The following is a 26,993-nucleotide window of genomic DNA, read 5'->3' as shown; positions in this document are numbered from 1 at the left end:
ACTCATTTCAGATGTGACAGCCAGGCACTAAATCACTGGCCTCCTACCACCACATTTAGCCTTTGGACTAAATCCCACTTTGTACTTTCTCACAGGGACATGATACCAGTATCGTCTTGACAGACCAACTTGTTTCTTGCCAAAATGAAAAGTGATGGTCCTTGTTTCCCCTCCCTGTGTCTATTACAATATAATTGAAATTTTTGGCCATCCAGGCATACATGGTATGCTGGAAATCACAGAATCATAGAATTCTAGTATAGTTTGAGTAGGAGGGCACCCATCTTGTTCCAGCTTCCCTGCCATGAAACACCTTCCACTATCCCAGGTTATTCCAAGCCCTGTCCAACCTGGCTTTGAGCACTTCCAGGGATGGGGCTGCCACAGCTTCTCTGGGCAACCACTGCCAGGGCCTGCCCACCCTGATATGGAATAATTTCTTCCCAATATCCCATCTAACCCTGCCCTCTGGCAGTGGGAAGCCATTTCCCCTGCTGTCACTCCAGGATCTTGTCCAAAACCTATGTCCAGCTCTCTTGTAACCCTTTTAGAAAATGGAGGGGAAAAACAGGGAATTTCCCTTGCCAGATCATCCAGGATGCCCACCTGATCTCATGACAGGTATATGAGGAAAAACCAGGGCATGAGTTGTTGTAGTTCAAGGTAAAATTGCCTTAAGAAGGAATCCCATGATTTGGCTACTTCAGAAGCCAAGCAGGGGAATTGTGGTGAGTAAGTGAGCTGGTATTGCTGTCGGATCAGGCTTCCAGCAGCTGGTTTTACTTACTACATTACAGCTAGTCCTACTACCAGCACTCCCAGCTGAACATGGCTCAGCCCTCTGACTTTAAGCAGAGGCGTCTCCTAAACCTCTGGAGAAGTGGAAAGATAGGCACAACAGCCCTGAGCTGAGCAGCAGCTCCAGCTGAAAAGAAAAACTGAGTGCTGGGAAAAGCAAACCACTGCTGGTGGTATTAACTTATCCCAAGTGTGGTTAAGACATTAACCAGGCAGTGTGGCTAATAGCAAAGAGAATCCAAACAACTCCCTGTGATTTTCTGAGTGTCACTTCCAGCACAGGCAGAAGGTGCACACTGTACAAGTACTGACAGGTTTCCATGTGCTGGAGAGAGAGAGAGAAGCAGTCTTAGCTGCCCGATGAAAACGCAAATTTCTCTTGGACTTGGTTTAGGCAGCTTGTCCCAGTGCTAAAATTAAAAAAAAAAAAAATTAATAAAACACAAGTTTTCCCAGGTTATCACTGCTATGGTGAAAGGATACAGGAGGCACTTGTGCAGCAAGTGGTGTCAGTTCTTGTTGCAGTGTCTTCATTAACTACTAAAAGAGTAATTAGAAATTGAAAACAAATCATTGCATTGCTCCATGATGCTCTTCTCTCTATCTTCATTCCCCTCTCAGACTGTGACTTAGAAGTGATAATTGGCTTTGATGTCAGTGATGTTGGGCCCGGCCAGAACATCTTCACTTCCCAGCGAGCCCTGGAGTCCAGAGTGGAGTCTGTGCTGAACAGGATAACACAGATGCAGAAGATCAGCTGCACTGGCAACCAGGCACCCAATGTCAGGGTGGCCATCATGGCCCAGGCCCAGGGAGGACCCGTGGAGGGGCTGGATTTCTCTGAGTACCGGCCCGAGCTCTTGGAGAGGTTCCTGGACATGCGGACCCGCGGGCCCTACTACCTCAGGGCAGACACACTGAGGTCCTACCTGAGCAAATTCCGGTCCTCACCCTCTGGCAGCACCAAGGTTAGTCAGGGCCACAGGCCTCTGGGGTGGTACTGGACAGCAAAGCTGGCTTCTGGTGTCCTTTAGTTGGTAAAAAAACTCTAAATTAATAATTAAAAAAAATTAATTTATTCACCATCAATTTAGTCACTTAAACCCTGCTTGTTTGCTGCACTCTCCCTGCATTGTCAAGGTCCTGACAATTGATGAGCATCACTGCAGCCAGTTCCCATAATCACTGCTTAGCTGCAAATTATTGCTCTCCAGATATTTCCTGTGTTGTTCTCTAGCAACACCTGCATGATGTACAGGAACAGGAAGGTACAGGAACCTGGTGCAGGAATGCAGAGCTTCATGGCCTGGAAAAGGTGTAGAAGTCCCCTCACCTTCTCTCATATGAAGCATTGGAAAAGGCCCTTCAGGTTGCACACAGATTGTTTTTCACACCTGAAGTATTCTGAGTCCTGACAGAAATTTGTTTCTTTCTCAGGTCATAATCCATTTTACTGATGGTGTAGATGAGCCAATAAGTCAGCTGGAGGCTGCTTCGTCTACTTTACACTTAGAAGGTAATTTTTTTGCTCTTCCTGGCAGTAATTATAGTCCATGTTAACATGTAGGCAATTTTACCACCACTTCTCCTAAATCCATCTGCTTTTGATAGTAAGAGCTAAGGATTTTGTGAGTTCTACATGCACTTGCTGTTCTTCACTGCCTTCCTGTGATGTTTTAGCTGCCTGCTGCCACCTAAACATGTGGGCAACTTACACTGGATGTGTCTGAAGATGCTTGTTCTCTATTGAAAAGGAGAAATCAAAGATGTAGATGTGTTATCACAGGGGAGGGTGATAACAGATGGTTAGCATCTCTCCCCATCACAAAGCCCCCTCTGCTTTTCCCTGCCAGGAGTCAACGCTCTCATCTTCGTCGGGCTGGACCGAGTGACCAACTTTGACAGAGTGATGCAGCTGGAGTTTGGCCGTGGCTTCACCTACAACAGGCCACTCAGAGTTAATCTGCTGGACTTGGATTTTGAGCTGGCAGAGCAGCTTGTAAGTAACTTGCACAGGCAGTGCTGCCTTGTAATGCTGGAGGAAAGCCCACGGCTGGATGTCCTGCGGGGCTGAGCCGTGGCTGGATTACACCCTCTTGGCTCTGCTCCTCTCCCCTCCCTGCCTCACGTCAGCTCTTTTCACAGATGCCACAGCAAACAAAGTTCAGAGCAGATCACAGTCTCTTCCCACTCCTGAAGAAACCCTCCTCCAGCCAAGGCTTTAGGTCAAATGGGATGGGATCAGATGCCATCAAAAGCTGCAGTGCCAAAAACCCGCCCTCTGCCTGTGTTTACACTGTTGTTTTTTTAGCCTTACAGTAATGCCCTGTCGTGCCTGGTCAGTGCTAAACCTCTTGTAGAAGCATTGCTTTCGAGGTTTCTTTCCCTGATCTCATGCACTGCCTGTATTTTAGACATGCTTTTAACAAATGTAGGAGTGACCCTTTAAAGTCCCTTCCAACCTAACCCATTCCATGATTCTTTCTTCTTCATAGGTTTACTTCTTTCCCAATGCATAGTCCCTCTCGAGTGTTGGGTTAATTTGCTGTCAGCCTCAGTATGTCCAGTTCCTCCCAACTCTCAGCTGCTACCAGCATGATTGAGCTCCAGTATTTAATAAGATTGGGCTTAACCATTGGTCCCTGTGGTAACCTTGCTGGGCCCTCCCCCACAAATCAAAGTGCAGCCACTTGTGAGTGAGCCTTGGTTTTTGGGATAAGAGTTGGTCCTCAGCCCCTCCCCAGGTAATTCAGCCTAGAAAGATCCTTCCAAAATGTAAATGTGCAAAGCTGGCAGGAAACGTTTGCAGCCAGCAATGTACTTGGCAAAGAAAGTGATTTTTTTCCCTCCTTTTTTCTGTTGATGATGTAAAACCAAGCTGTGGTTTCTCTGAGTCCATATCATTCTTTTTAACCTTTTTTTTTCTCCTTTACTGTGTGCTTGCAAATCGTTCTCAGCCTGTGGGTTGCTGGTGAGCTGCTCACTGCAGTGACTTTATTGTGGCCTGCTCCACAGCCTGGATTTTTTCCTTTGGAGATGGGATTTCTCTCTTCAGGGACAGGCATGGCTCTGGGGCTGATGTCCTACTACATACACTCTGCCCCACGCAGTTTCTGTTTAAACCCTTCCCTCTGGTGTCCAAAATCAGGTGTTGGGGCACTGGCAGGTTTCTAACAGCTTTCACTTCCCATTTTTCCTACAGGACAACATTGCCGAGAGGACATGCTGCAAGGTCCCCTGCAAGTGCTCAGGACAGAGAGGGGACAGAGGTGTGCCAGGCCCTATAGGACCAAAGGTAGGTCACTCCATCTGGGGATGAGGGGTCCCTGTGCACGGGAACTTGGAGGTGACGTGCAGGTTGTGTAGTTGCAGTGGGTGATGTTAATGGGGAGATCAGCTCCATTTACTCTCTCTCCCTTTGAAAACTGACCCTGGGAAATCCAGAGCAATTGTGGGCTGCTCTTCTTCCCTTTCCCCACAGCCTCAGTGCTGCAAAACATCCAAGAGGACAGGGATAAATGTCTGGAAAGACAGGGTGAAATGTCCTGTGAAACAATTCAGGGACATCAAAAGGAGATTATATCTCTCATTGACACATATGACCAAGCAGCTGCTTCGTCCTTATCTAAGAAAACTTTGAATATCAATCACAGAACTATGAAGGAAATTCACGATTTTGTTTTGTTGTCTTCTAGGGTGTCACAGGGGATCTTGGCTACGGAGGCTACCCTGGTGATGAAGGAGGACCGGTGAGTGATTGCCCCTGTTCCAATGGGGACCTCACCATAGTCAAGTGTTTGGAGGTGTTTCCACTAAATTAAAAGCCTCCAAACTTTTTTACTGCTGGGAATGTGGATGTGGGTTAGAAGAGACAGCAGAACTCTGAGTTTCCCACACCTGACATGCTGAGTTGCTGGTCCCAGCTTCTCCTGAGAGAAAGTCAGTAGGGAGCTTCTGGAGAGCTGGAGAAGGATGATGGGGGAATAACTCCCATGATTTGATGTGACCCATCTCTGTGCTATTCCCCAAAGCAAATAAAATCCTCAAGTTCATCAAATCTGCAGCCTATGCCAAAGTTATCCACACCACCTGCAGCTGAAAGATTTGAGCTAGTCCAAAAGTGGAACCAAGAGTGATGTTCCTACCCCTCACACGGCAGACAACGTGAATCCCATTAATTCTTACTAGCATTCTTCATCCAAACTCTGCATGAATCCCATGTCATCCCTGGAATAAACATCCCTGCATACATCACTCCCAAGGGCTGAAGCTGAGGCCAAGGGGTTGAAAGAGCTCGTGGCTTTTACAACAGCACAGGCAGGGGCCAAAGGCTGCTGTGAGACCTCCCATGCCAAGCAATGCTTTCCTGGGGCTTGAAGGTCAGGATGGGATTAGACATCTGTGCACAGCTCTGAGGGCTTCATCTTGTCATTTTAGTTTTGAAAGAGAAGTTTCACAAAGCTCTTTCACGGCTGAGGGACTGGGAAGGATGTTTCTCTCTCCATGATGAAGATTTGCCGTTGGTCTCTACATGAGGAATGTTGTAGAGATGGTGGGGTGGCTAGACAAAACCTGCTGCTCCTGTGCCTCCAAGCCACCTCCTGTGACAGGTAGCCACAGAAACAGGCTTAGCAGGCAACTCCTGACTCTTGTTTTTTCCCCTCTGTGCACCAGGGTGAGCGTGGACCTCCGGGTGTGAATGGGACACAAGGTTTCCAGGGGTGCCCCGGGCACAGAGGAACAAAGGTACGTGTGGAACAAGCTTGCAAAGAGCAGACCCAGAGTCCAGGGGGTGGGAATCCCCCAGGGGTAACTCCTGCTGCTTCAGGAGGTCACACTTGTGTGGTTGTGTCCACCTGGCCAGGCACCAGGGCTTTCAGAGGCTGCTGTGGCTTTGGTGTTGCTGTGAAGAGCAAAAAGGCAGCCCAGAGACCCAGGCTCAGTCCACAGACAAGGATGATCTATCTTCTGCAGTCTGGCTCTGGGGGAAAGCTTTGGGAAGGGATGGATGTGCGTGTCTTGGCACAGGGCTGGGACAGTGAGTGGGTGGTGGAACTCTGCTGCTGGGGAAGAAGGAGACAAGTAAGCCATGGCTGAGGCTTTAAAGAGGAACCTTGAGCTAATGCTCCAGGACAGCAGCTGCACGCCAAGCCAGAAAAGGTGGTGAAACATATAATGTTTATGGGAAGTAGTGAAATTAAGGGGATGTTTCCTACCATTTGCTCTGACCACATGATCCTCTGGCAGGGAGAAGAGGAATGCATGAACCAAGCCTATTAGCTGAGATACTGAGTTTCATTAAAAATCTGTTCAGCCTTGGACAAAGGCACTAAGGCTGGCTCTGGATTAACATAAAAATGGGTGCAGGAAGAAACAAAAGTCGGTGAAGGAAGAGTTGTGGCTGAGGAGTGAGATATTTTATTGGATCAGCTGGATTAGCCCCCATGGCTCACATATTTTCTCTTGGCACAAGTGCTGGGGAGGCAGCTGAAGACAAACACTGATATAGAGAAATTAGGGAAAGTCCTGTCCTGGTCATGGCTCTGGGTCTGCCACCAAGCCCAGCCCTCCTTCTCCACTGCTCCCTATGGCAGTGAGCTGGACAAAAGTGGAGTAACTCTTTTTTCTATCTCCTTAGGGTTCTCGGGGATTCCCAGGAGAGAAGGTAGGGAGCTATTTCCTCATGCCACAGCAGTGAGCATGAGTGTGTGGCACATCAGTATCCCCCTCCCCATCTCCCCTTCCTCTCAGTGAGCATTTGCCCCTTGCCTCCCTTCCACAGGGTGAACTGGGAGAAATGGGTCTGGATGGCATTGATGGAGAAGAGGTCAGTAATTTTAATTGTTTTTCTCTTAATGACTTGATGCTTCAGTGAATTGTCTAAAAAGCCCTGGAAGTGGCAAATATTCTGAAATATTTTTCTTTTTTTTAGGGAGACAAGGGTTTGCCTGGCTCCTCTGGAGAGAAGGGATATTCTGGCAGGAGGGTAGGCTTTAATCTCTTTTACAGTGAGGCTAAATGATGGTGTAGAGGTGGATTTGGGCCAGGGGAGAGTGGAAAGCCATCATGCTCCCCTCAGGGCTGAGGGCTGGGCAGAGATGCTTTCAACAAGCAAGAGCTGCTCTTCCTAACTCTCCATCTCTCCCACAGGGAGATAAGGGAGTCAAGGGTGAACGAGGAGAGCGAGGCGACCGTGGGCTCCGTGGAGATCCGGTAAATACTGCTACGGCATCTTCTTGATTTTCCACCCACTTTCCACTGATCCTGGGGTCATCAGAGAGGGTGGCTCTGGCTTATTAAATGCTGTTTGACAGTGGCAGGCCCCATGACAGAGCAAGGACTCAGAGTTGACACGTGGGTACCACGTGATACCAACCCATCAATCACTGCTTCACCATATTAAAATTCCCCTTCCTTGTCTTCTTCAGTATTACTTCCCACTTGAAAAGCTGTTTCTGTCTGAAAACACCAGCAATACTTCATCTATTTCAATCAAAAAAAGGGGAAAAAAAAGAGAAAAGTTGGTTCTCAGCTCTAGCTGAGAACTCTCTCAGTTTATGAGATTTGATTTTCATGTCCCACTTACACAGATGTTTCTCATTGCTCTGTTGCTTTCAGGGAGATTCAGGAGCTGATAATACTCAACGGGGCCCCAGAGGACAAAAGGGTGAAATTGGACCAATGGTAAAATTTCTTTATTGTCTTGTGTTGTTTTTTGGTTTTTACAACAGAATGGGCCAGAGAATGGGAGAAAAAAGGATGCTGCCAAAAAGATGCAAGTTCCTTAAACTCACCATGCCTTGTCAGATGGAATATTTTTTTCCACTAGAAAATGTTGTTGGTTTGCAACCAAAACTTTCTCTGGGAAGATGTCAGTTTAGAAGATGTTTTGTGTAAAAAGCACCTTTTAATTTTTTTTTTTTTATTATTTTACAATGCCTTTTTGGGATATTGCCTCTGAAAAGAACTTGGAAATTACCTTTGTATGTTCTCATAGGTCATATACAAAAGCAGAGAACTGATTAGATAACACCAAATCTAAACCTCCTGATTCACCTGAAACCTTTGCAAGAATAAAACCCCCACATGCTCCTTGGAAGATTTCAAAACCCATCTGTTTTCACATCAGCTCACAATAAAAAAATGCACTTAATTTGTCAGAAGGCATTTCCCAAAGGATAGGAATGTTGACTTCTGTTGGCTCAGAAACTTCATGGAAAGTCTCTGAGTTGTTAGAAGGATTCCCACCAAAGGCAGGACTTTTAACTTGTGTGAAAGCATGAAAGGAGCCATTTTCTGAGAAGTGAATCTGTTTTTCCAGTGCCTGCTTATGTCAGGGCTCTCACTTGAGTTTTGTTTTTCCCTTAGGGAGATCCTGGACCAGCAGGGCTGGAGGGCCAAGACGGTGAAGTGGGAAGGAGGGTGAGTTGAGTTCCCAGACCATCAGTCAGCAAGGCCCAAGCTTAGATTGACCATAACTCTTCCTCTCCTCCCTTTCCATCTATTTTGTTTCACAAGCATCAGGAATTCAACTTCAAAACCCAACAAACCACCCCAAAAATAAGAAAAAAAAAATCTCAAAAGGAAAATGCCTCCTAGCTTCCTGGCTTGTTGTAGAGACTATAAAAGTTGAATTTATTCCCACCCAAATAACTCAGTGCTCGGATCAGTGGAGTTACACACGATTTATATATAAGGCCAGGATGGATGGTGCTTGGAACAACCTGGTCTGATGGAAGGTGTCCTTGCCCATGGCAGGAGGTTGGAATTAGATGGTCCTGAAGGTCCCATCCAATCTAAACCAGTCTGTGATTCCGTGATATGCATCTGCATTTGGCTGCTGGTTTTGGAAAGGCAAAAACCAAGCTGGAGCAGGGATGTCTGGGATGTGTTCCCTGCTGTGTGTCCCTCCTGTCCATGTAGGGTGACACACTTCTGTCATGCTTGAGGGAGCAGCTCACCTATGTGGGAGATGTGAGGAGGGAGAAAACATGCCCAAGTCTGATTTAAGAGATCTGACCACGTGAATTTCCCTCCCTTTCCCTCCAGTAGTGTAAAACAGCCAAATGTAATTTTTGGACTATAAAAGAAGCATTGATAAGAAGCATTGATCTAAAAGCAATAGGGAAGGTGTGTTTACATATTAGATCAACAAGCCTCATTGTTCCTTCCTTTGCAGGGCATGGCAGGACGAAGGGGACCCATAGGAGTAAAGGTAGGTGGTATGGGACAAGACATGGGGCTCCTGCCACACCACGGGCCAGGCAGCCTCGGCACCCAGAGGGATGTGCCAAGAGAAGGCACATGCAGGCTTTGCTTGTTCCTCTCTGCCTCCTCTCTCCTCCAAATTTCCCAGCTCCTCCTCAGGCTCATCTCCCTGTGTGCTCCTTGCTGGACTCGTGCAGAACCAAGTTTCCTGCCTGTCTCCCACAGCATTCACTGGTCCCCATCCATGTTTTGTCCCTGTGTGCTGCTGGAGCAGTGTAACAGGGCCAAGGCATGATGGCTGATGGCCATTGACTGCAGGAGGCAAATTGCCCCCACCATCACTGTGCTTATTATCTGCAATCACCATATCTTGGAAAAAAAAAAACAAACAAGGAAAAAGCCCAACTGAAAATCTGTTCTTCCCTGCTCTTTGTGCAGCTGTGGATATCCTGATCTCCCCTTTCCTTTCCCATGGTGCTGACCACATCTAACGTGCACTGTGCTGTTTTATACTTGCAGGGCACCAAGGGCTCTCCTGGTCAGCCAGGGCCAGCTGGAGAACAAGGCATGCGAGGGCCACAGGTCAGTGAGTGCACAGCAGAGGGAAGGCCTTGCCTCATGATGCTGGCTGTTACTTCATCACAGCCACTTCCCCAGAGAGTCTCATCCACAAAGACTCTTGGGATTTGGGTGTTTTTGGGTGTGCTGTGGCCTGGCTGTCCTGCCTGCCACTGTGTCCACACCAGCCAAGGTGTGATATGTTTGCAGAGCATCCCCCAGACACTGCAGAATTTGCTCCCCCTTGGATCTTGGTGTGTTTCTGCCCACGTGTGCTGACAGCCTCTCTTTTCTTCCCACACAGGGTCCCCCTGGCCAGGTTGGCACACCAGGCATCAGAGGAGAGCAGGGTGTCCCTGGACCCAGGGTAATCCTTCTGCGGCTTCCCAGACATTGGCCCAGCTATGCTGTTGTTGAACTAACAAGAGTCCAATGTGTCTTCACATTCCCCTCTCCTAGAGCTCCAGCTCTGCTCCAGTCTCTTTTAACACTGTCTTCCAGCATGATTCTCCTCTCAACTTATGCTTAGGACTTCTTGATGAAGAGTTACAGAAGAGAAAGAGCTAAAAGCAACCACAGAGGGGTCAGGACTTCAGAGTTTGGTCCATTATTGCAATTTTAGTTAAAGAGGACCTTTGAGTGACTGGTGGGGCACCTCTGTGATGTTTCATCCTCTGAAGCCAGAGCATGACCATCTCACAGGCCTGCAGGGGCTACCCCATGTATTTATTTCTCCCTCCTGCTGTATTCCTCAGCCACATCCTTTGACACAAAGCCACATTGCATTTCCCCATCCCCAGCATGCTTTTCCCCCTCCTGCTTTCTCGTGGGTGTTCTCTTAGGGACAATATAAATTGCTGCTGGCATTTGCATTGAACTGAGCTGGACCTCCAGCTCCTCCCAAACATGAGGCAGACTTCTGAATTTCCTGAAGTGTTTTGAGAGACACCAGCCCTGGTAGTCAGTACATGATTTCTATTGTCATCCAGTTCCCCAGTTCCAGGCACCTGAGTTTCCTTGAACATTGCCAACATGCCTCTCTCTCCCCATTTCCATTCCAGGCTGGGAGTGGACCTCCAGGGCCCCCAGGAGAACGTGGCAGGATTGGTCCCCTGGGAAGGAAGGTATGCCTTCAGGAGCACTGGGCACCAGCAACTAAAGCTGGATTGAAAAGCTGCTGGATTTTGCATGGGCTTAAAGAAACACATGAGATGAACCTCTTGGGCTTGCACTGTGTGGGCAGAAGCAGCCTTGTACTCATTTTTTCATTAGGCTCTCATTTCAGTGAACAGAAAGGCAAAAGTAACTAAGGAACTGAGATTCCCAATCAACTTTCCTGGGCAGATTCTCAGCAAATGCCCATGTAGGAAGGTTTTACCTTTCCTGAAATCACCAAAGGTCCCAGTAAAGAGCATGCACATGGCAGCATTTTGGGCTGTGTAGGTCCAGTCATGCCTTTCTGCCACAAGGAGGGCTGCAGACTGCTCTGTGAGAGGAAACCAGTGTTGATGGGGTGGGGAAGGCTTCAGAGCAGCCTGGAGTTTCAGCACATCCTTTAACAGATGCTCCTCTTTTTAGGGTGAGCCTGGAAACCCTGGACCCAAAGGGCCGAACGGACAGCCAGGCCCGCGAGGAGAGATGGTGAGTGTGGCCATGCCCTCCCACCTCTAAGGACACTTTAGGAACTTCAAGGAACATTTAAGAGTTTCACAAAGCCCTGTGGCTTCTGTGGGTTCTTTCTATTGGTGCTGCTGGACCTGTGGGGTTTAAGTTGTTTACATATCACATATCATTTACATATTAATGACTCTGGCTTTCCAATTTTAGGGTGATGATGGACGAGATGGAATTGGTGGCCCAGGTCCTAAAGGCAGGAAGGTAGGTGTATGCTCAGCATTCTCCCCTCCTCAACAAGCACAAGGGAGCAGCCAATATCTCCAGCACAGATGGATGAGGGAATTTTCTAGAACATATCCAAATTAACCTTTCTGTTGTTTCAGGGAGAACGTGGCTTCATAGGTTACGCAGGGCCAAAGGTGGGTGCAGCCCATGTGCTGTGCATTTATTTTTCAAGCAATTTTCCATGGGCCTGTGCACGTTTAGAGCTGCTGTCTGTTGTTTTCCCCTCCTAGGGTGGACCTGGTGACCGTGGTGTTGCTGGAGGCCCTGGCCCCAAAGGAAACAGAGGCCGCAGAGTAAGTTGGACCATGGTACAAATTTTCCCTTCTGCATGAAAGCCCTGAAAGATGGACACATCTTTTCCTCCAAGTGCTCCTGGGAGTCCTCCTGCAGATGTTCATGGAGGGGATTTCTCTGCTTTCTCTTTCTAGGGAGATGCAGGAGTACCTGGGACACCTGGTCAGAAAGGAGAGATTGGATACCCTGGGCCATCTGTAAGTGTCATTGCATTGCTGATTGGCTTCATATAATGGTCCCTGTGGGTTCCAGGGGTTCAAAAATAAGTCCATCACTGTCTCCTGCTGATTTCAAGTTGGGGAAATCCCTCTTTATTTGTCTTGATGTGTCTCTATAACTTTTTAAGCAGATGTTTATTGCTGACAAATATTTACCCTTCCTCAAACCAAAGGAAAAACTCAAGGGACATGCTCTTACCAGGCATTAGGAATTCCCCATGTCAATATACCCCTTAAAATTCCTTCTAGGAGATTCTCATCTCTTTATCATTCACCACCCCAGTCAGGATAGGGGGCATGACCAAATCTGGCTGGCACAAGGCTCCCTAGAAAGGCCAAGGTGGCTGTGCTTGCTTTGCATGTGAACCTGGAGCATCATAACTCATAGAATGGTCTGGGTTGGGAGGGACCTTAAAGACCATCCAGTTCCAGCCTCCCTTTTGGGTTTGGCCTCAGCTAGGTTTACTCCTCACACAGAAGAGCCCTGCACTCTGCTGCTGGAAACACAGCTGAAAACAGACAGATTTTCCCATGGCTCAGTAGTCATTCTGACAGGTTTCATAAGGCACCCTGGAGATACACTTTGCACTCAACTTCTCTTCATTCTTTGAAACAGGGCCTTAAAGGCGAGAAAGGAGAATCCAGAGATGTAAGTGTGGAAAAATTTCTCTCTTGTTTTGGAACACCCCTGGGTTGGCTATGTGACATATTTCTCTCCTCCCCTTTCTTTATTTCCTAAAGCAATGTGCGCTGGTGCGGAACATCAAAGACAAATGCCGTGAGTACCTCCTCAGTGCCTTGCTAAGCCCCTCTCTCTACCCTTATTTGCCCATCATGTTACAAGAATGGCACTGACCAAGCTGTTTTTTCCTCTCCATCTTTTCCACAGCTTGCTGCTATGGTAAGTCTCATTCAGTCCTTTAAACCCCAGGGTGGCTGCATGTTGCTCTCCCCACGTATGAATGATTTACTGAGGACACAGTCCTTAAATCCTGACAGCTGCTTGAGGCATGACTTGTTCCTGATGCCTATTCCCAACAGGTCCCAAGGAGTGCCCTGTCTTCCCAACCGAGCTGGCCTTTGCTATTGACACCTCCTCGGGCGTCGTGAGGGAGGTTTTCAACAGGATGAAGCAAACCGTGCTCAGAGTGGTCAACAACTTGACCATTGCTGAGAGCAACTGTCCCCGGGGGGCACGGGTGGCCCTGGTCACCTACAACAACGAGGTCACCACCGAGATCCGCTTTGCTGATGCCAGGAAGAAATCCAGCCTCCTGCAGCAGATCCAAAACTTCCAGGCAACGCTGACCACGAAGCCACGCAGCCTGGAGACCTGCCATGTCCTTTGTGGCCAGGAACACCTTCAAGCGTGCCCGCAGTGGCTTCCTGATGAGGAAGGTGGCTGTCTTCTTCAGCAACGGGGACACCAGGGCATCCCCGCAGCTCAACGATGCCGTGCTGAAGCTCTACGATGCTGGGGTTGTGCCGGTGTTCCTCACCAGCAGGCAGGATGCGGTGCTTGCCAGAGCTCTGGAGGTTGGGGTCCTTCACCCTTTCTTTATTTTCTGCTCATGCCCTAGGTCTGATTTCATGGTGTTGGATGCCACAGGCTTTCAAAGGCCTCTCAAACATGGAAGGCTGGCCAAAGTCATCCATCTATTAGGAGAGAAACACTAATTTTGTAATCCTTACAGCACATGCTGGGAAATGCTATTGAGACTCTCAGGAGTCACTCTTTTCTCAGGCTGTGGCTCCAGGGTGCCAAGTGTGGGATAAACAGAAGGGAGAGTTTAACAAAAAGGCAAAGGGTGGGAAGGTGGGAGTACATTAGCTTTGCTGGCAGAGGGAGAGTGGACAGACAGAGATTGAAAGCCAGGAAAAAGCCCCCAATAAACTCACTGAGCACTGGTTCAAGTGGTCCCTTTTTTTGGAGTTATGGCTCTAAACTGACATCAGGGACATGAGCCTCCTCCAAAAGGGATCACCAAGAGCATTGTGCTGAGCAGAGAATTCCTCAGAGTTGTGGGTAGCCCTGCCCTCCCCTGAGCTGAGAGCAGCAGAAGGCAGCGTTACTGACTCTGTTTCTGTTTCCATCTCACCAGATCAACAACACAGCTGTCGGTCATGCCATTGTTCTTCCAACGAGCGGCGGTCAGCTGAATCAAACCATTCAGAGGCTTTTGACTTGTCACATTTGTTTGGGTAAAGCATCCAATTTCTCCTCTAGACACTTCCAAATCCTTCTGGCCACACAGCAGTGGGTTGTAAGAAGGGAAGCCCAAGTTGGGAGTCAGCCCTTCTGTTAATGGATACAAGGGTTCTTGGGTGGAGCAGAAAACATTGGGCTTTGTGAATGAGTTTCGCTGGGCGTTCTCCACTTTGTGAAGAGAAGCTCCTTTTTTGTCTGGTTGCCACTTTTACAGCCCAAATCCTGATAGCCAAGTGCTCTAAAAGATGGCCTTCTGCCACTTAGAGTGCCTCAGAGATCCCCTTGGACAAAGGAGCACATTAAAAAAATACTGAACACATAACTGAATGTGTTGCGGGATAAAATTACTTTGGTATCTAGCAACGGACCCGTGAATGTCCAGGGCTTGATGGTATTTCATGTGACACAAGAGATGTTTACCGTGATGAGGAGGGTTGTGTTCAGGTCCTGCAGGTGAAACCAGCTCCCTGTATTTCTTCCCAGATGTGTGTGACCCCCATCCCAGCTGTGTTGGATCTGGCCAGAGACCTGCCTTCCGAGACAGAAGGGCAGCCCCCACCGACGTGGACACGGACATAGCCTTCATCCTGGACAGCTCCGAGTCCACCACCCCCCTGCAGTTCAGCGAGATGAGGAAGTACATTTCCCACATTGTAACCAACCTGGAAATCAGCTCAGAGCCAAAAGTATCCCAGCACCACGCCAGAGTGGCCGTTCTCCAGCAAGCCCCTTACGAACACGAAATCAACTCAAGCTTCCCACCAGTGAAAACTGAGTTCTCACTAACTGATTATGCGTCCAAAGAGAAGATCATTAATTACATCCACAACCAAATGACCCAGCTGCACGGCACGAGGGCTCTGGGAAGTGCAATCGAACACACAATCGCTCATGTCTTCGAAAGTGCGCCGAGCCCTCGGGATCTAAAAGTCATCGTTCTGATGATGACTGGAAAAGTGAACAAAAAAGAACTCGAGCACCTGCAGAGGGCTGTCATCAGTGCAAAATGCAAAGGGTACTTCTTTGTTATCTTGGGCATCGGCAGGAAGGTGAATGCCAAGAACATCTACAGCCTTGCCAGCGAGCCCAATGACGTGTTCTTCAAGCTGGTTGATAAACCAGGAGAGCTCCATGAAGAGCCCTTGCTGCGTTTTGGGACGCTGCTGCCATCCTTCATCAGAAGTAAGTGCAACATCCTGCACCCAAGTGTCATGGAAGGGGCAACACATGGCCTCTGAAAGGTTTTGAGCAGCAGGACCCACTGAAGTTAGTCTCTTTTTTTTTTGTTTGGTGCAATTTGGGCTGCTCATACTATACCTAGCTGAGTATCTCTGGGTTTTCTTCACTTTGGCCTCCCCATCCCCTTCCATGTTGATCCGCCAAGTAGAGTTTGCACTTCAGTGTGCTCTGCCTTGATCTCCATGGGCTCACCTGTGGATTCTGATCTCATCCCATCTGGCTTGCCTCTCACATAGGTCCCGCTGAGACCCTTTGCAGCACTTCCTTGGAGCTCCTTCAACACCCAGCAAATCTTTCTTCCCAACTTCAGCATAAACATCATGTCCAGCAGGCCCTTGGCTGGCTCAGGCTGAGATGTGGAGTTGCTCTATGCAGATTTAAGGACCAGATGTACAGGATTCTTTGCTCAGGGATAAATAAAGCTGCTGTATTTGGGATGTGCTGACTGTGCCTCAAAAATCTACATCTCAGCTTAGCTAGAGAGCCCAGGCTGGACCTCCACATCCTAAACACACCCATCCAGCAAGGATAAGAAGTAGACCTCTTTTAGGAAATCTAGTCTTTTAGCAAAAATTCCTGAAAACCGGATTACTGGGCTGATATACCACAGATTCAGGAATGTCTTTCACTAAATAGGAAGCAAACATCTGGAAATAAATGTTTAGGTTATCTCAGTTTGCTTTTTCCATTTACTGCTTACAGCAGTCCTGGAAACTCTAGCTCTTGATTACCTGTGTGGTTGGAAGTGCCCTGTTACAAGAAATGTGTTTATAAGTGACAGACTCAGGCAAATAGCTCTCTTGTTGTTAAGGCCTTTGTGTTTGTAGACTGGAATAACAAATCTCCCATCCCAGGATGTTGCAGTAACCAAACATCAAGCAAGAAAAGGAAACTTAGGTCCTTTTTTTGTTTTTTGTTTTTTGTTTCTTTTTAATTAATAAGAAATAAATGTAATCTGTTGGTGGTGGGTATCCACCATCCTCAAGTCCAGTATTTAATGTCTCTCTCTGTCTCCAGGTGAATTTGCTTTCTACCTGTCTCCAGAGATAAGGAAACAGTGTGAGTGGCTCCAGAATGGTCAGCAAGTCCAGGGCCAGCACCCCATGCTTGTTGGGCAGAAAGCAGTGTGAGTAATGCTTTGGGAAAAGGAAAGAAAAAGCAACTTCACTTTGAAAAATCAGGATTGTCTTTTAATTAATATAATTCTAATAATATTTCAATTAATTTTACTGGTTCCCCCGGCGTTGTGTCAAAAGAGCAGCAGAGATATCTTATAGAGAAGGGTGATGTATGATGTATCATTTTAAATTTGGGGTAAATTCCATATTTATATATTTATAAAAATATAAAGGAGGTACATGCTGACTTTGATCGTGTAGGTCAGGAATTCCAGAAATTACTATGAATTTGGGGCTTTCTACTCCAAACATTCTTTTTGGAGGCTTGGCTGCTCTGGGTTATCTGATACACAGAATCCAGCACGGCACCCATGCTAATATTTTCTGAAGAGAAGTGAAAGCTTGTGTCACCCAGACTCACTGGTGGCACAGAGCTGGCTTCAAAAGGCCAAGCCCCTTGAAGTCAGGCACTCTGCAGATCTGTCTGAGTTCACTTTTTTCAGAAAACCACAGAACAGTTTGGGTTGGAAGGAACCTTAAAGAACATCTTCTTCCAATCCCTCGCCACGGGCAGGGACACCTTCCACTAGGGGCACGTTTCACTGCTTGGATTGAAGGACTTTTCCCTCTTCACTGTGAAGAGTGAAAATTTAAGGCTGGCAAAGACTCTTGACCTCAGATGGGTTCTTGCCAGTGGTTTCTAGGTCAACTCACCTCCATTTCCAAAATTCTGCCCAGGTTCGTGGCTCCTAACGCGACTGCCAGCCGCACCTTCCCTGCCAGCACCACGGTCAGCGCCACCATCAAGCCAGCGGCGAGTGCCCACGCCAGAACCACTCCTGCCAGCACCACGGCCCAGGCCAGAGCCCCTGAGACCACCCCAGCCAGCTCTGTGGCCCAGGGGAATGCCACTGCCCAGGGAGCAGCCAGTGCCACCACCACCCACAGCAAAGCCAGTGGCCGGGCTGCCACCAACAATGGCACAGGCACCGCAGCTGGTGGCAGGAGGAGACACAGCGGTACGTGAGCAGCTCTCCCCGTGTGGGTAGGGCCTCCCTCGAGGCTGAAACACAGCAGGCTGTGGCTCTTCTCGCCCCCTGAGAGGATTATTCCTTGTGGGAAATGTCCCCCAGAGGGCAAATTTTGGTTTTAGGTGTAAATCGGGAAGTCTGTGCTGGGGCGTTGCCAACTTGCGTTAAGAATTTTGTGCAAAATGGGTGGGGGACAGACTGCCCCTAGACAAAACACAAGCAGGATCAATCCATTTCTCTACAGAGAGCTTCTCTTTCTAGTGTGGCTCATTTGTTTCCAAGATTTCCTTGGAGCATTGCCCCTTGGCCAGTGGCACTGTTTGAGCTCTCAGCTAATAGGAATAATTGGTTCATCAATGGATCAGTGTGGATGGAGACCTGTTTGGGAATGCCAAGCCTCCTTCATACAGTTCATACAAAGGGGTATTTTTGCAAGGAGGTACAGGCAGATCTGCACTAGCTGAGCAAGGATCAAAGAATGTGTCCAAGCACAGGGAAGCTCATCCAGTCACTGATGGCAAGTCCCTGCATAAATAATAAACAAAAAGCAAGAAATAAAATCAATCAGCTTTTGCAAGGCTAATGCTTTTATCAGCTTGAGGGGAATAAACTTTTCTGGGTGTTTCTTGCTCCACCAGTTCTTCAAGCAGTGTTTATAAAGGTCTCATCCAGTGATCTGCCAGAGCAGGAAAACCTTTCCATAATAACTTCTTTGACCTGTTAAGGTTATCATCCCTGGAAATGTTCAAGACCAGGTTGGACAGGTCTTGGAGCAACCTGGTCTGGGGGAAGGTGTCCTGCATGGCATGGAGGTTGGAAAGAGATGGTCTTGAAGGTCCCTTCCAGCCCAAACCAGTCTGTGATTTTATGTTCACTCTTAGGCAGGCTTGGCTTGAAGGTCTTCAGCAGCTCAGTGAATCCATTGCACCCTAGAGAAGGAAGGATCTGACTGGTCACATTTACAGTTGTTGGGAAAGTGCTGGGAATTTCAAGCTGTGAGAATTTTGTAAAAAAAAAGGGCTTTGATTTACTAGATTGCAACAGATTATTAAAGATAAATAAACCACTTGGTGAATCATCTGAGCTATGGAAAACAAAGCCTCCCCTGCAAGGGCATTTGAGACAGCCAAGTGCCAGCCTGGCTTGCACTTGCCATGAAAAGAAGATTCTGCAGCACTGAGGCATTTCTTCCTTGAGATCTTTCCTTCTTCACTCACTGCCTGGTGTCCCTTCTGATTCTGATTCTGATTCTGATTCTGAATCTGATCCTGATTCTGATTCTGATTGATTCTGAATCTGATCTGATTTAGATTCTGATTGATTCTGAATCAGATTCTGATTCTGATTCTGATTGATTCTGATTCTGATTCTGATCCTGATTCTGTTTCTGATTCTGATTCTGATTCTGATTCTGATTCTGATTCTGATTCTGATTCTGATTCTGCCCTGCAGCAAAGACCCACGACATCCAGATCACAGACGTCACTGAGAGCAGTGCCAGGCTGCGCTGGGCCAGCCCTGAGCCCCACAGCACCTTTGATGTCACTGTCACCTTGGCACAGGACCACTCCCTCGTGCAGAGGCAAAACCTGACCGGCACCGAGCACGTGATCCGGGGGCTCCGGAGCGGGCAGAAATATGCTGTTGTCATCACTAGCTCCCAAAAATCCCAGCCCAAAGTAACCTACACAGGGTCATTCAGCACGAGTAAGTGACTATCAAAAACATGTGGGCATTTTTTTTTTTTCATTAAGTGGGCACAAAAAGTGGGAGGGGAAAAAAAATAGGGATTGGGAATCAGTTGGTACCAACAATCCCAGCCCTGGCTGTGCTAAGTTGTGTCACTTCATGTGTGCTGTCACCAGCAGGGTATGAGATGTGGCAAATGTGTTTCTGAAAAATGGGAGTTTGCACTACAGTGGGGTTAAATCAGCACAGAATGTGGGATAATTAAAGGCAGTCCCAGAGTGGGTTTGTTATGTGCTGGAGGGTTTGTACATCGGTGCAAAAGGTCTTGGTGGGGGCCCAGCCTGCACTACTGCAATTAATAATGAGTCAAACTGGTAAACTCAGTCCAGCACAATTTCAAAATAAGCAAGAAAAGCTGCCTCCCTAATAGCCATAGCTACTGATCTGCTTCCCACACTACCCAGAAAAACCCACAAAGAGGAGATGAAAGGGAAGGTTTAGTCCCTTGGGGATCCAAACTCCATGTGTGCACATCCATCACCAAACTCTCTGGCATGGCCAAAAGTTGCAAAAGACACAGCCAATTTCTTTTTTTAATACAGTTGGCACAGAGGTGACTTGGCTTGGTGGTGTGAAGTTTGTGCTGGTCCTGCCAGTGCTGTGTCTGGCTTCGTCTGGCACTCCCAAGGCAATTCCAGTGCCCATGGAGAGCCTTTCCTCTGGCTTCAGTGGGTTTGGACCAGTCCCTTACCTTCACAAGCAATAAACATGCCCACAAAAATGTTGAGAAAAGACATCAGTGGGTAGAAGTAACATTTGCATGTGCTGAATTGGAGCTCCCAATGCCCAGGGAAGCTGCTTTTCCCATGGAATAAACCTTGAATGGGAATAAACTGAGTAAGCAGTGGTGGCAAGCTGTGACCTGGACACTGAGTAGGATTGTCCCCCTTAGCCACGCCCAAACCATTCACTAAAGAAAAGCAAATCCACCCCTTCCCGTGGCTGCAGACCCCTCCATGGAATATTTTTCACCTGTTCCAATCCTCACCCTAGCTCCTAGAGGGATGTAAGGCCTGATGGGAGGAGTGTGCTCCCAGAGAGCCCTTGAGGGAACAGGAGAGTACAGATCCATCACGGATTGGCTCCCATGGGGGCATGCAATTTTTGTTCTGCCACCTCCAAGGCCAGGAGACCAAAGCTAAAGTGGCTCCAGAGAGGCCACATCCAGCCCCTGAACCCCTGCCCTGTCGATGCTCTGGGGTGAGTGGGGCCATCCAAAGCAGCCCCATGGGGCCCTGGGGATGCTCCTCTGTGGTGACCCCTGAAGATGAGCCCAAGCAGAGCCACTGGGGAGGGAAGGTGATCCCATCCTGGCCCAGACAGGCAGCTGGGGATTGCTGATCCCATCAGCTGCCTCCAATAAACATTTCTCATATGTCTGTGCTGGGCTAAACAGATCCAGACCTGGACCCTGTGCTGGAGCTGGGGCTGGGGGTTTGTTTGTGACTGCCCTGAGGGTGCTGCTGCTGCTGCTCTCCCCCCTGAGTGACCCTCTGCCTCTCCCCACAGAGACCCAGGCACAGTCCCAGGTGTCCCTGGCCAACATGATGCTCAACACTGAGCCACTGGAAGGGCCTGAGAGTGGTGAGTGTGGGGGGATTGCTGGGCTGGGGGCTCTCACAGTGCCACTGACACCAAGGGATCTGCAAGTCCTGAGCATGGCCTTGCTGACACCCTTGGCAGCACAGGTCAGAGCCCTGCTTTGGGGTCTCTGCCTCTTTTTGTGGCTTTGGGTGACATCAAGCTCATCACACCGGTGCTGTCACACACCATCAGTGTCACAACCCCTCCTCCAAGGGCCTGGAGGGGCTCTCAGCCTTCACCCAGCAGCACAGCCACTGCAGCCACACCAACAATGGCTCTGCCATCCAAAACTCATCCCTGAATCATCGCTCCCGTGTTTTCCTTCAAACATTCTGCTTGTGCTGGGGCTCATTTTCCTCACAAAGTGGTCTGAGAGCACGGGGAAATGCAGCCAGGAGTTGTGGAGCTGCTGTGGAGCTCTGGCTGCTGGTGTTGAGTGGGATGAGCATGGATCTCAGTCATGCCTGGCTGGTGGCACCACTGGAGCTTTGTGCAGCAGAGGAGCCAAGGGCTTGTGCTGGACCAACTCATTTCTCCTTCCTGCATGAGCCCATCATCCTTCCCTTCCCATGTGCTCCTTCCTGCTCATTTGGCCCCTCTCCCTGCCACTGCCATCCCCCTCATCCCCCCTTGTTCCCACCAGGTGACAAGCACTCCCTGCCTTCGTTTAACCCCTTATTTAACCCCTTGTTTAACCCCCTGGCACCAGCCCTTGGCAAACCAGGTGTGTGGGCTTCTCCTGCCCCAGGGAAAAGGGATGTGCTGAGTGCTTTGCTCTGCACTCCCACACGGACCTCTCCATCTCAGCTCCATTTGCTGACCCACTTGCAGCAGACACCTCTGCCTGAGGATTTATGGCAGCCAGCAATGCTCTGGGGGAAGCATTCCCCAAGGATGCTAATCCAAAGGTTTTCAACAGGATAAAGACTCTAAAGAGGGCAGGGAATTGGGGATGGGTTTAGCTGAGCCTCCTCTAGTTCATGGGAGACACCCATGTGTAAATCTTCAGAGAGATTTTGGAGGAAAGCCCACACTCTGCCCTCCTTGTATGGGTAAAATAGCATGGATGGCTCAGCATAGCTAATAAAAACTCTGGGATTTGGACCTAAATTATCATTTTTGGGGCAGGAAAGGAACATATGTTTAAGAATTCACTGAGCCTTCACATATACCAGGTGCAGCTTGCTTTTAGAGATAAACACAGTTAAGGACTAGAAGTCACTGCCAAGACAACGAGCTTTGAAAAGAGGGTGGGGGGATTTGTGTGAGGGCTCAGTCCTGAGTGCACACTGGGGAGTAAGGGGTTCCCACCATGCTGCTCCCAGGATCTGGGGGTTGGATCTGTGACAAAACCAAGAGCAAGAAGAGGTGAACAGGAGGCTGAGGAAGGTTTGCATCCAGCAAAGCAAGACAAAACACACGAGAGGGAAATGCCACCAGTCCTGAACCAGACTTTATTTTCCCTTTTTTCCCTCTTTTCAATCTCTTTGCTTTTTCAGCTTTTAACCCTCTCAGAATCACTTAACCTTTGCACCTTTTGCCATGCAGATTGGCCAGACCCTTGCTTGCTGGACTTTGACATGGGCATGCAGTGCAAGGACTATCAGATTGTGTGGTTCTTTGACTACAAACACAAGTTCTGCAGCCAGGGTTGGTATGGTGGCTGTGGAGGTAATGCCAATAGATTTGAGACCGAAGCTGAGTGCTATAACAAATGCTTAAAGCCATGTAAGTACCCCATGAGGATTCACCCTTTTGCATTTTGTCCTGTTGTCAAATGATGTTTGGATCAGAGAGAAAACACCATTTAAAATCCAAACCCATGCACTTTTTCCTCCTCCAGCAGCAGATGAGAAAGCCATGCAGCAGCCACCCCTTGAGAAAAGATTCTCATCAGGTAACACACCCCCCCAAAAAAATGAATCATCACAAACAAAGCAAACCCATTCTTTCACCTTGACCATTTCACAGCATGCATCCAAGCCTGTCCAACCCCAGATCAAAAGTAGCACAGACTTAGTTTTCACTTGCTCCTTCACACCACCATGCCCTTCCATCTGCTTTGCATGAGCCAGTCACTTTGCATGTGTGTTGTCCCACCAGGATGTGCTGTGCTGGCACAGCCTGGGTGGCAAAGCTCCTTGGATTTCATCAGGGACCTGGGGTGGCTGAACTGGAGCGTGGCACAGTCCCAAACCGTTTTGTGTTATCTCTGTGTGACCAAGGAGTGCCACCCCTCTGTTGGAATGCAGAGAATTCCCAATATTTCACTGACCAAAACACCTGATGGAAGGTGACTCCATGGGGCTTGGGCATTGCATGGAGACGTTTTCCTCCATCACCAAAAGAGAGAAGCCAAGCCTGAGGGAGGAGCCTGCAGGAAAATGGCGATGCCCTCCTCTCCTCAAGGAGTTTCTGAGGTTAAGGGATTATGTTTGCAAACCCCTTCAAGATCTGGGAAGGGAGAAGAGGCTTGAAATCGCCTGTGTTGGTTCAGCAAGGGGGTTGGGATGGGAACAGAGCCCAGAAAATCCTTATCAGAGCGGTCTCCCCCTCCCAGAGGTGTTTTAGGGCCCTTTGTGGAGCTTTTATGGAGGGAAACCAAGGAGTGAAGACAGCTCTGGTACCTAGAGGCAGGGCTTTAGTCCTTGCAGTGGCATGACAGGGTTTGAAAAGGCAAATTACAGACCCTTCCACCTCATTTGACTTTCTTAGGTTCATTTTAGGGAATTTTTGTCACTGGCAAAGATGGAGGCAAGGAGGAGGTGACCACCACCAGCCACAGAGATGTCTGGGGTGGCCAACGGGGACTTCAAGGTGCTTTGGGGAAGCAAATGGGCACCATGGATCCTCTGGCTGTAGTTTGAGCACTTTGCTGCCAGAGGAAGCAGCACACAGCTTCACTCCAGAGCAGGATTCCACCCTGGGAGAGCAGGGAAGCCTCCCTGATGGGGATTTCTCTGGAGAGCACGAGTTTCTGCTAGCCCTGTCCCACAGGCCAGCCCCTTCTGATCTCTGTCACATGCTTTGATGATGTTTCCAGCAACTGTTTCTGAGGCTAAAGTGATATTTCATCAACTTGGCACCGCTCTACCCTGGGCACAGAGTCAAGAAAAGCAGCCTTGGGGCCCTGGAGGGATGTTCAGGTCTCTGCCCACTGTGCTCTGCTCACTTTATTCCTTTTCCATTTTCTGCAAGGCCAGAGCTTGAATCCACATGGAAAATGGACACAGGAGTTCAGTGCAGCTCAGCTTTTAAGGTGCTCAGGCTCTGGGTTCAGCCCTCAGCAGGTGCAACAATGAGAAATGAGTTGAGCCCCCAAACTTTAAGGCACTTTGGGTGCAAAAACGTGCACCAGACCCACTTCCCTTTGGAAGCCTTTCAAATGCTGTGATCCCCTTTAATTATGGACTTTTTATATATAATTTTTCATGTGTAGATGTGGAACATGAGGCATGGTTTAGTGGTGGGCTTGGCAGTGCTGGGCTAAAGGGTCTTAGAGGACTTTTCCAACCTTAATGATTCTATGGGTTTATTTTTTTTTTATTGTTAGTAACTTTTTTACCATGACAAAAGTAACTCTTAAGTGTAACTGAGGAGCCCAGGCACACATTTTCCCCATGGCATGTCTCAAAACCCTGTCTCTCCCCATCTTTTCAACCTGCTACAGCTTAAAACACATTTTAACTCCCTAGTTCTTGCTCTCCATCAATTCTTGGAAATTTTTGGTTAAGCTTTTGTTTCATTTGAGACTGAAATAGGGGCAAATTAGGTTATATACACAAAAGAAATCCTTCTGTTTTGATTAGTGTTTGGATTTCATTCTTGTGCAGTGTTTGGGGTAGAGTCATTCCTGTGTTCACATCTGCTGGATTTCAGTGTTTTGGAAGGTGGGAAGAAGGGAGATGGGCTTTGGAAAAAGAAAATCTGAATATAAAAAAGGCAAAGAGCCTGCCTAAGGCATGGGGAAGCTTTAGGCTGTGGGAGCCCAAAAGCAAAGCTGAACTAGGAGGTCAATACTGATTTCTGACTCCCCCTTTTCTGTGGTGTTTATGCTGTGCTGAGCAGAGGTGGCACAAGCTCCTTCTCCTTTCCTGTGTGAAGGGAGGTGTGTGACCTGATGGCAAATCAGTGGCTGATATCAGATATTTTTTAAACTTTATTTTTTAAAAATTATTTGGCAATTTCATTTTGCCACAATCCAAGCGCTCTGTTGTTTTGTCCCCCGCTCACCCAGCCAGGGATGCAAGATGCAATGTGGTGGACCCAGGAGCATCTTCACATGGAAAATTTCTCTTTGAAATGAAGTCAGTCCTTTTAGTGGTGCCAGTGCTTCTTGCCTTGCAGCCCAGCCAGTCCTCTCCAACTCATTTCCTACAGATCCAAGGGATTTGCAGACAACCACTGCCATGCATCACTCTTCCTTCACCGCTCCTGGATGCATGGCAGAAACACAGGAGACAAACAAACTGGTGACCTCCAGGGAAAGGGGTTCTCTTTGCAAAGATGGAGATGGGATTTAGTCATCTAAATCAGGACATTGCACAGTCTGAGCTGTGGATGCCCTTTCTCAGCCTGCAGACACACTCACAAAAGGCAGTGCTTCCCCCAGGAGTGCCACTGACCACTGTTGCTCCTGGTTTTTCCCACAGTGATGGATGTCTGCCGGCTGCAGAAGGACGAGGGCACCTGCAGGAACTTTGTGCTGAAGTGGTACTACGACCCCGAGACCAAGAGCTGCGCCCGCTTCTGGTACGGCGGCTGCGGCGGCAACGACAACAGGTTCAACACGCAGAAAGAATGTGAAAAACTCTGCACCCCTGGTAAGAGGGACCAGCCACATCCCTGGCACCCCCCCTCTGCTGCTCCTGGCAGTTTTTCTTCCCTCAAAATCCTGCATTAAAACCTTATTTGTTCCTTCTTTCCTCATCAGGTGCCATCAACCCCGGCGCGGTGACGGCGATGGGGACATAGAGCCAGGGGCCGGCCAACACTTACCTCTGAGACAGCATCACCTTTGCCACCTTGCCCCTATAGAAGCTAAGGGTATAGACAACCTTGCACTGTAATATTTCATGCTTTTAACTCCCAAGCAAACCCTGAGGAGAGGGTTTTGCTGCATGACCTATCAATATGGTGCTAAACTGTTTGTGGACTGAGTGCTACACGTGCCCGGGTTATATTGTATAGCTTCAACATTGCCAAATATTTACCCAAGTGCAGATTGTTATTGTCTCTCAACATGTCTTCTAAATTAGCCTTTTTTTCCCCCCAATTCTGGCTGTCTGCCTATATAAGGCATCAGAAAAATGAGTCAAAAAAAACCATAATAATTTCACTACAACTTGTTACCTGCTTGCTTTTATCCTTCTCATAACTGAGCGTAACTTTACAGGGGAAGCCTTTTTGTAAGAGAGTGGCTGATTCTGATAAAAAATTCGTTCCATTTCCACTCTTCCTCTTTTGTTTTTTGGTTTTTTTTCTCCTTTTGCTGTATTCAGTCTCAGACTAGATCTCTTGTATGCATTTGTACCACATGTGGCCAACCGAACTAGCAAGGAAAAGGAAGCAAAGTTTCCAAATGCAAATGCACTGCTGGGACCAAGGCCTCAGTTAACAAATCTTTAAATTGTGGTGTAGGATGCCTCTGGCATTCTTCTGATGTTGTATGTTTTATAAAATACAAAGCAAAGCAGTCTGGGGAGGGGGAGCAGTGGGAGGGAGGGGGGGTTTTATTTTTATTGTGGATTCTGTGTCAGGAAGTCTATACAAAGAACTTTTAAATAAAGTCTAATGGAGGTTTTGAGAAACTTGTGGGTTTGTCTTTGTTAAAGCCAGTGTGGGTATCAATGGAATAATTTTCCAGGATCTGGAAAGCAATTATTTGGAAGGGGGGAGGAAATCTCACTGTTCCTCAGAGGGAGGATAGATGTAGTAGGGGTATTCAGAGGGACAGCACTCAGAGACTGCCGTCAACCTGGAGATTTCCAGCTTGGGAAAAGGTGGAAACAGAGATGTCTTGATTGTGAAATCTCCATCCTGAAGGAATTTAAACTGAGCTGGACATGGCATTTAGCAACTTGGC

The 26,993-nt window shown here is 48.2% G+C and overlaps 1 protein-coding gene across 1 annotated transcript in view; it reads left to right on the top strand.

Annotated features, from left to right (window-relative positions):
• Nucleotides 1-26,697, top strand: part of COL6A3 (collagen type VI alpha 3 chain) — a 49,192-nt gene extending 22,495 nt beyond the window's left edge. The window contains 36 exon segments of the mRNA XM_036387246.1: nt 1,420-1,766; nt 2,236-2,314; nt 2,652-2,797; nt 4,001-4,093; nt 4,494-4,547; nt 5,473-5,544; nt 6,437-6,463; nt 6,581-6,625; nt 6,731-6,784; nt 6,949-7,011; nt 7,417-7,482; nt 8,167-8,220; nt 8,978-9,013; nt 9,526-9,588; nt 9,869-9,931; nt 10,626-10,688; nt 11,143-11,205; nt 11,392-11,442; nt 11,565-11,600; nt 11,697-11,759; nt 11,895-11,957; nt 12,595-12,627; nt 12,720-12,756; nt 12,868-12,879; nt 13,020-13,312; nt 13,314-13,514; nt 14,081-14,180; nt 14,671-15,369; nt 16,444-16,552; nt 17,283-17,563; nt 19,028-19,282; nt 20,834-20,908; nt 22,457-22,636; nt 22,752-22,805; nt 25,561-25,731; nt 25,842-26,697. Coding sequence (XP_036243139.1) covers nt 1,420-1,766; nt 2,236-2,314; nt 2,652-2,797; nt 4,001-4,093; nt 4,494-4,547; nt 5,473-5,544; nt 6,437-6,463; nt 6,581-6,625; nt 6,731-6,784; nt 6,949-7,011; nt 7,417-7,482; nt 8,167-8,220; nt 8,978-9,013; nt 9,526-9,588; nt 9,869-9,931; nt 10,626-10,688; nt 11,143-11,205; nt 11,392-11,442; nt 11,565-11,600; nt 11,697-11,759; nt 11,895-11,957; nt 12,595-12,627; nt 12,720-12,756; nt 12,868-12,879; nt 13,020-13,312; nt 13,314-13,514; nt 14,081-14,180; nt 14,671-15,369; nt 16,444-16,552; nt 17,283-17,563; nt 19,028-19,282; nt 20,834-20,908; nt 22,457-22,636; nt 22,752-22,805; nt 25,561-25,731; nt 25,842-25,882 — 4,142 coding nt within the window. The 3' untranslated portion in view covers nt 25,883-26,697.
• The last annotated feature ends 296 nt before the right edge of the window (nt 26,698-26,993 follow it).

The sequence above is a fragment of the Molothrus ater genome, chromosome 7 (genome assembly GCF_012460135.2).
Source record: "Molothrus ater isolate BHLD 08-10-18 breed brown headed cowbird chromosome 7, BPBGC_Mater_1.1, whole genome shotgun sequence".
In the NCBI taxonomy this organism is placed as follows: domain Eukaryota; kingdom Metazoa; phylum Chordata; class Aves; order Passeriformes; family Icteridae; genus Molothrus; species Molothrus ater.
Note: the sequence above shows the minus strand (reverse complement) of the source record. Positions and strands in the feature narration are given on the sequence as shown.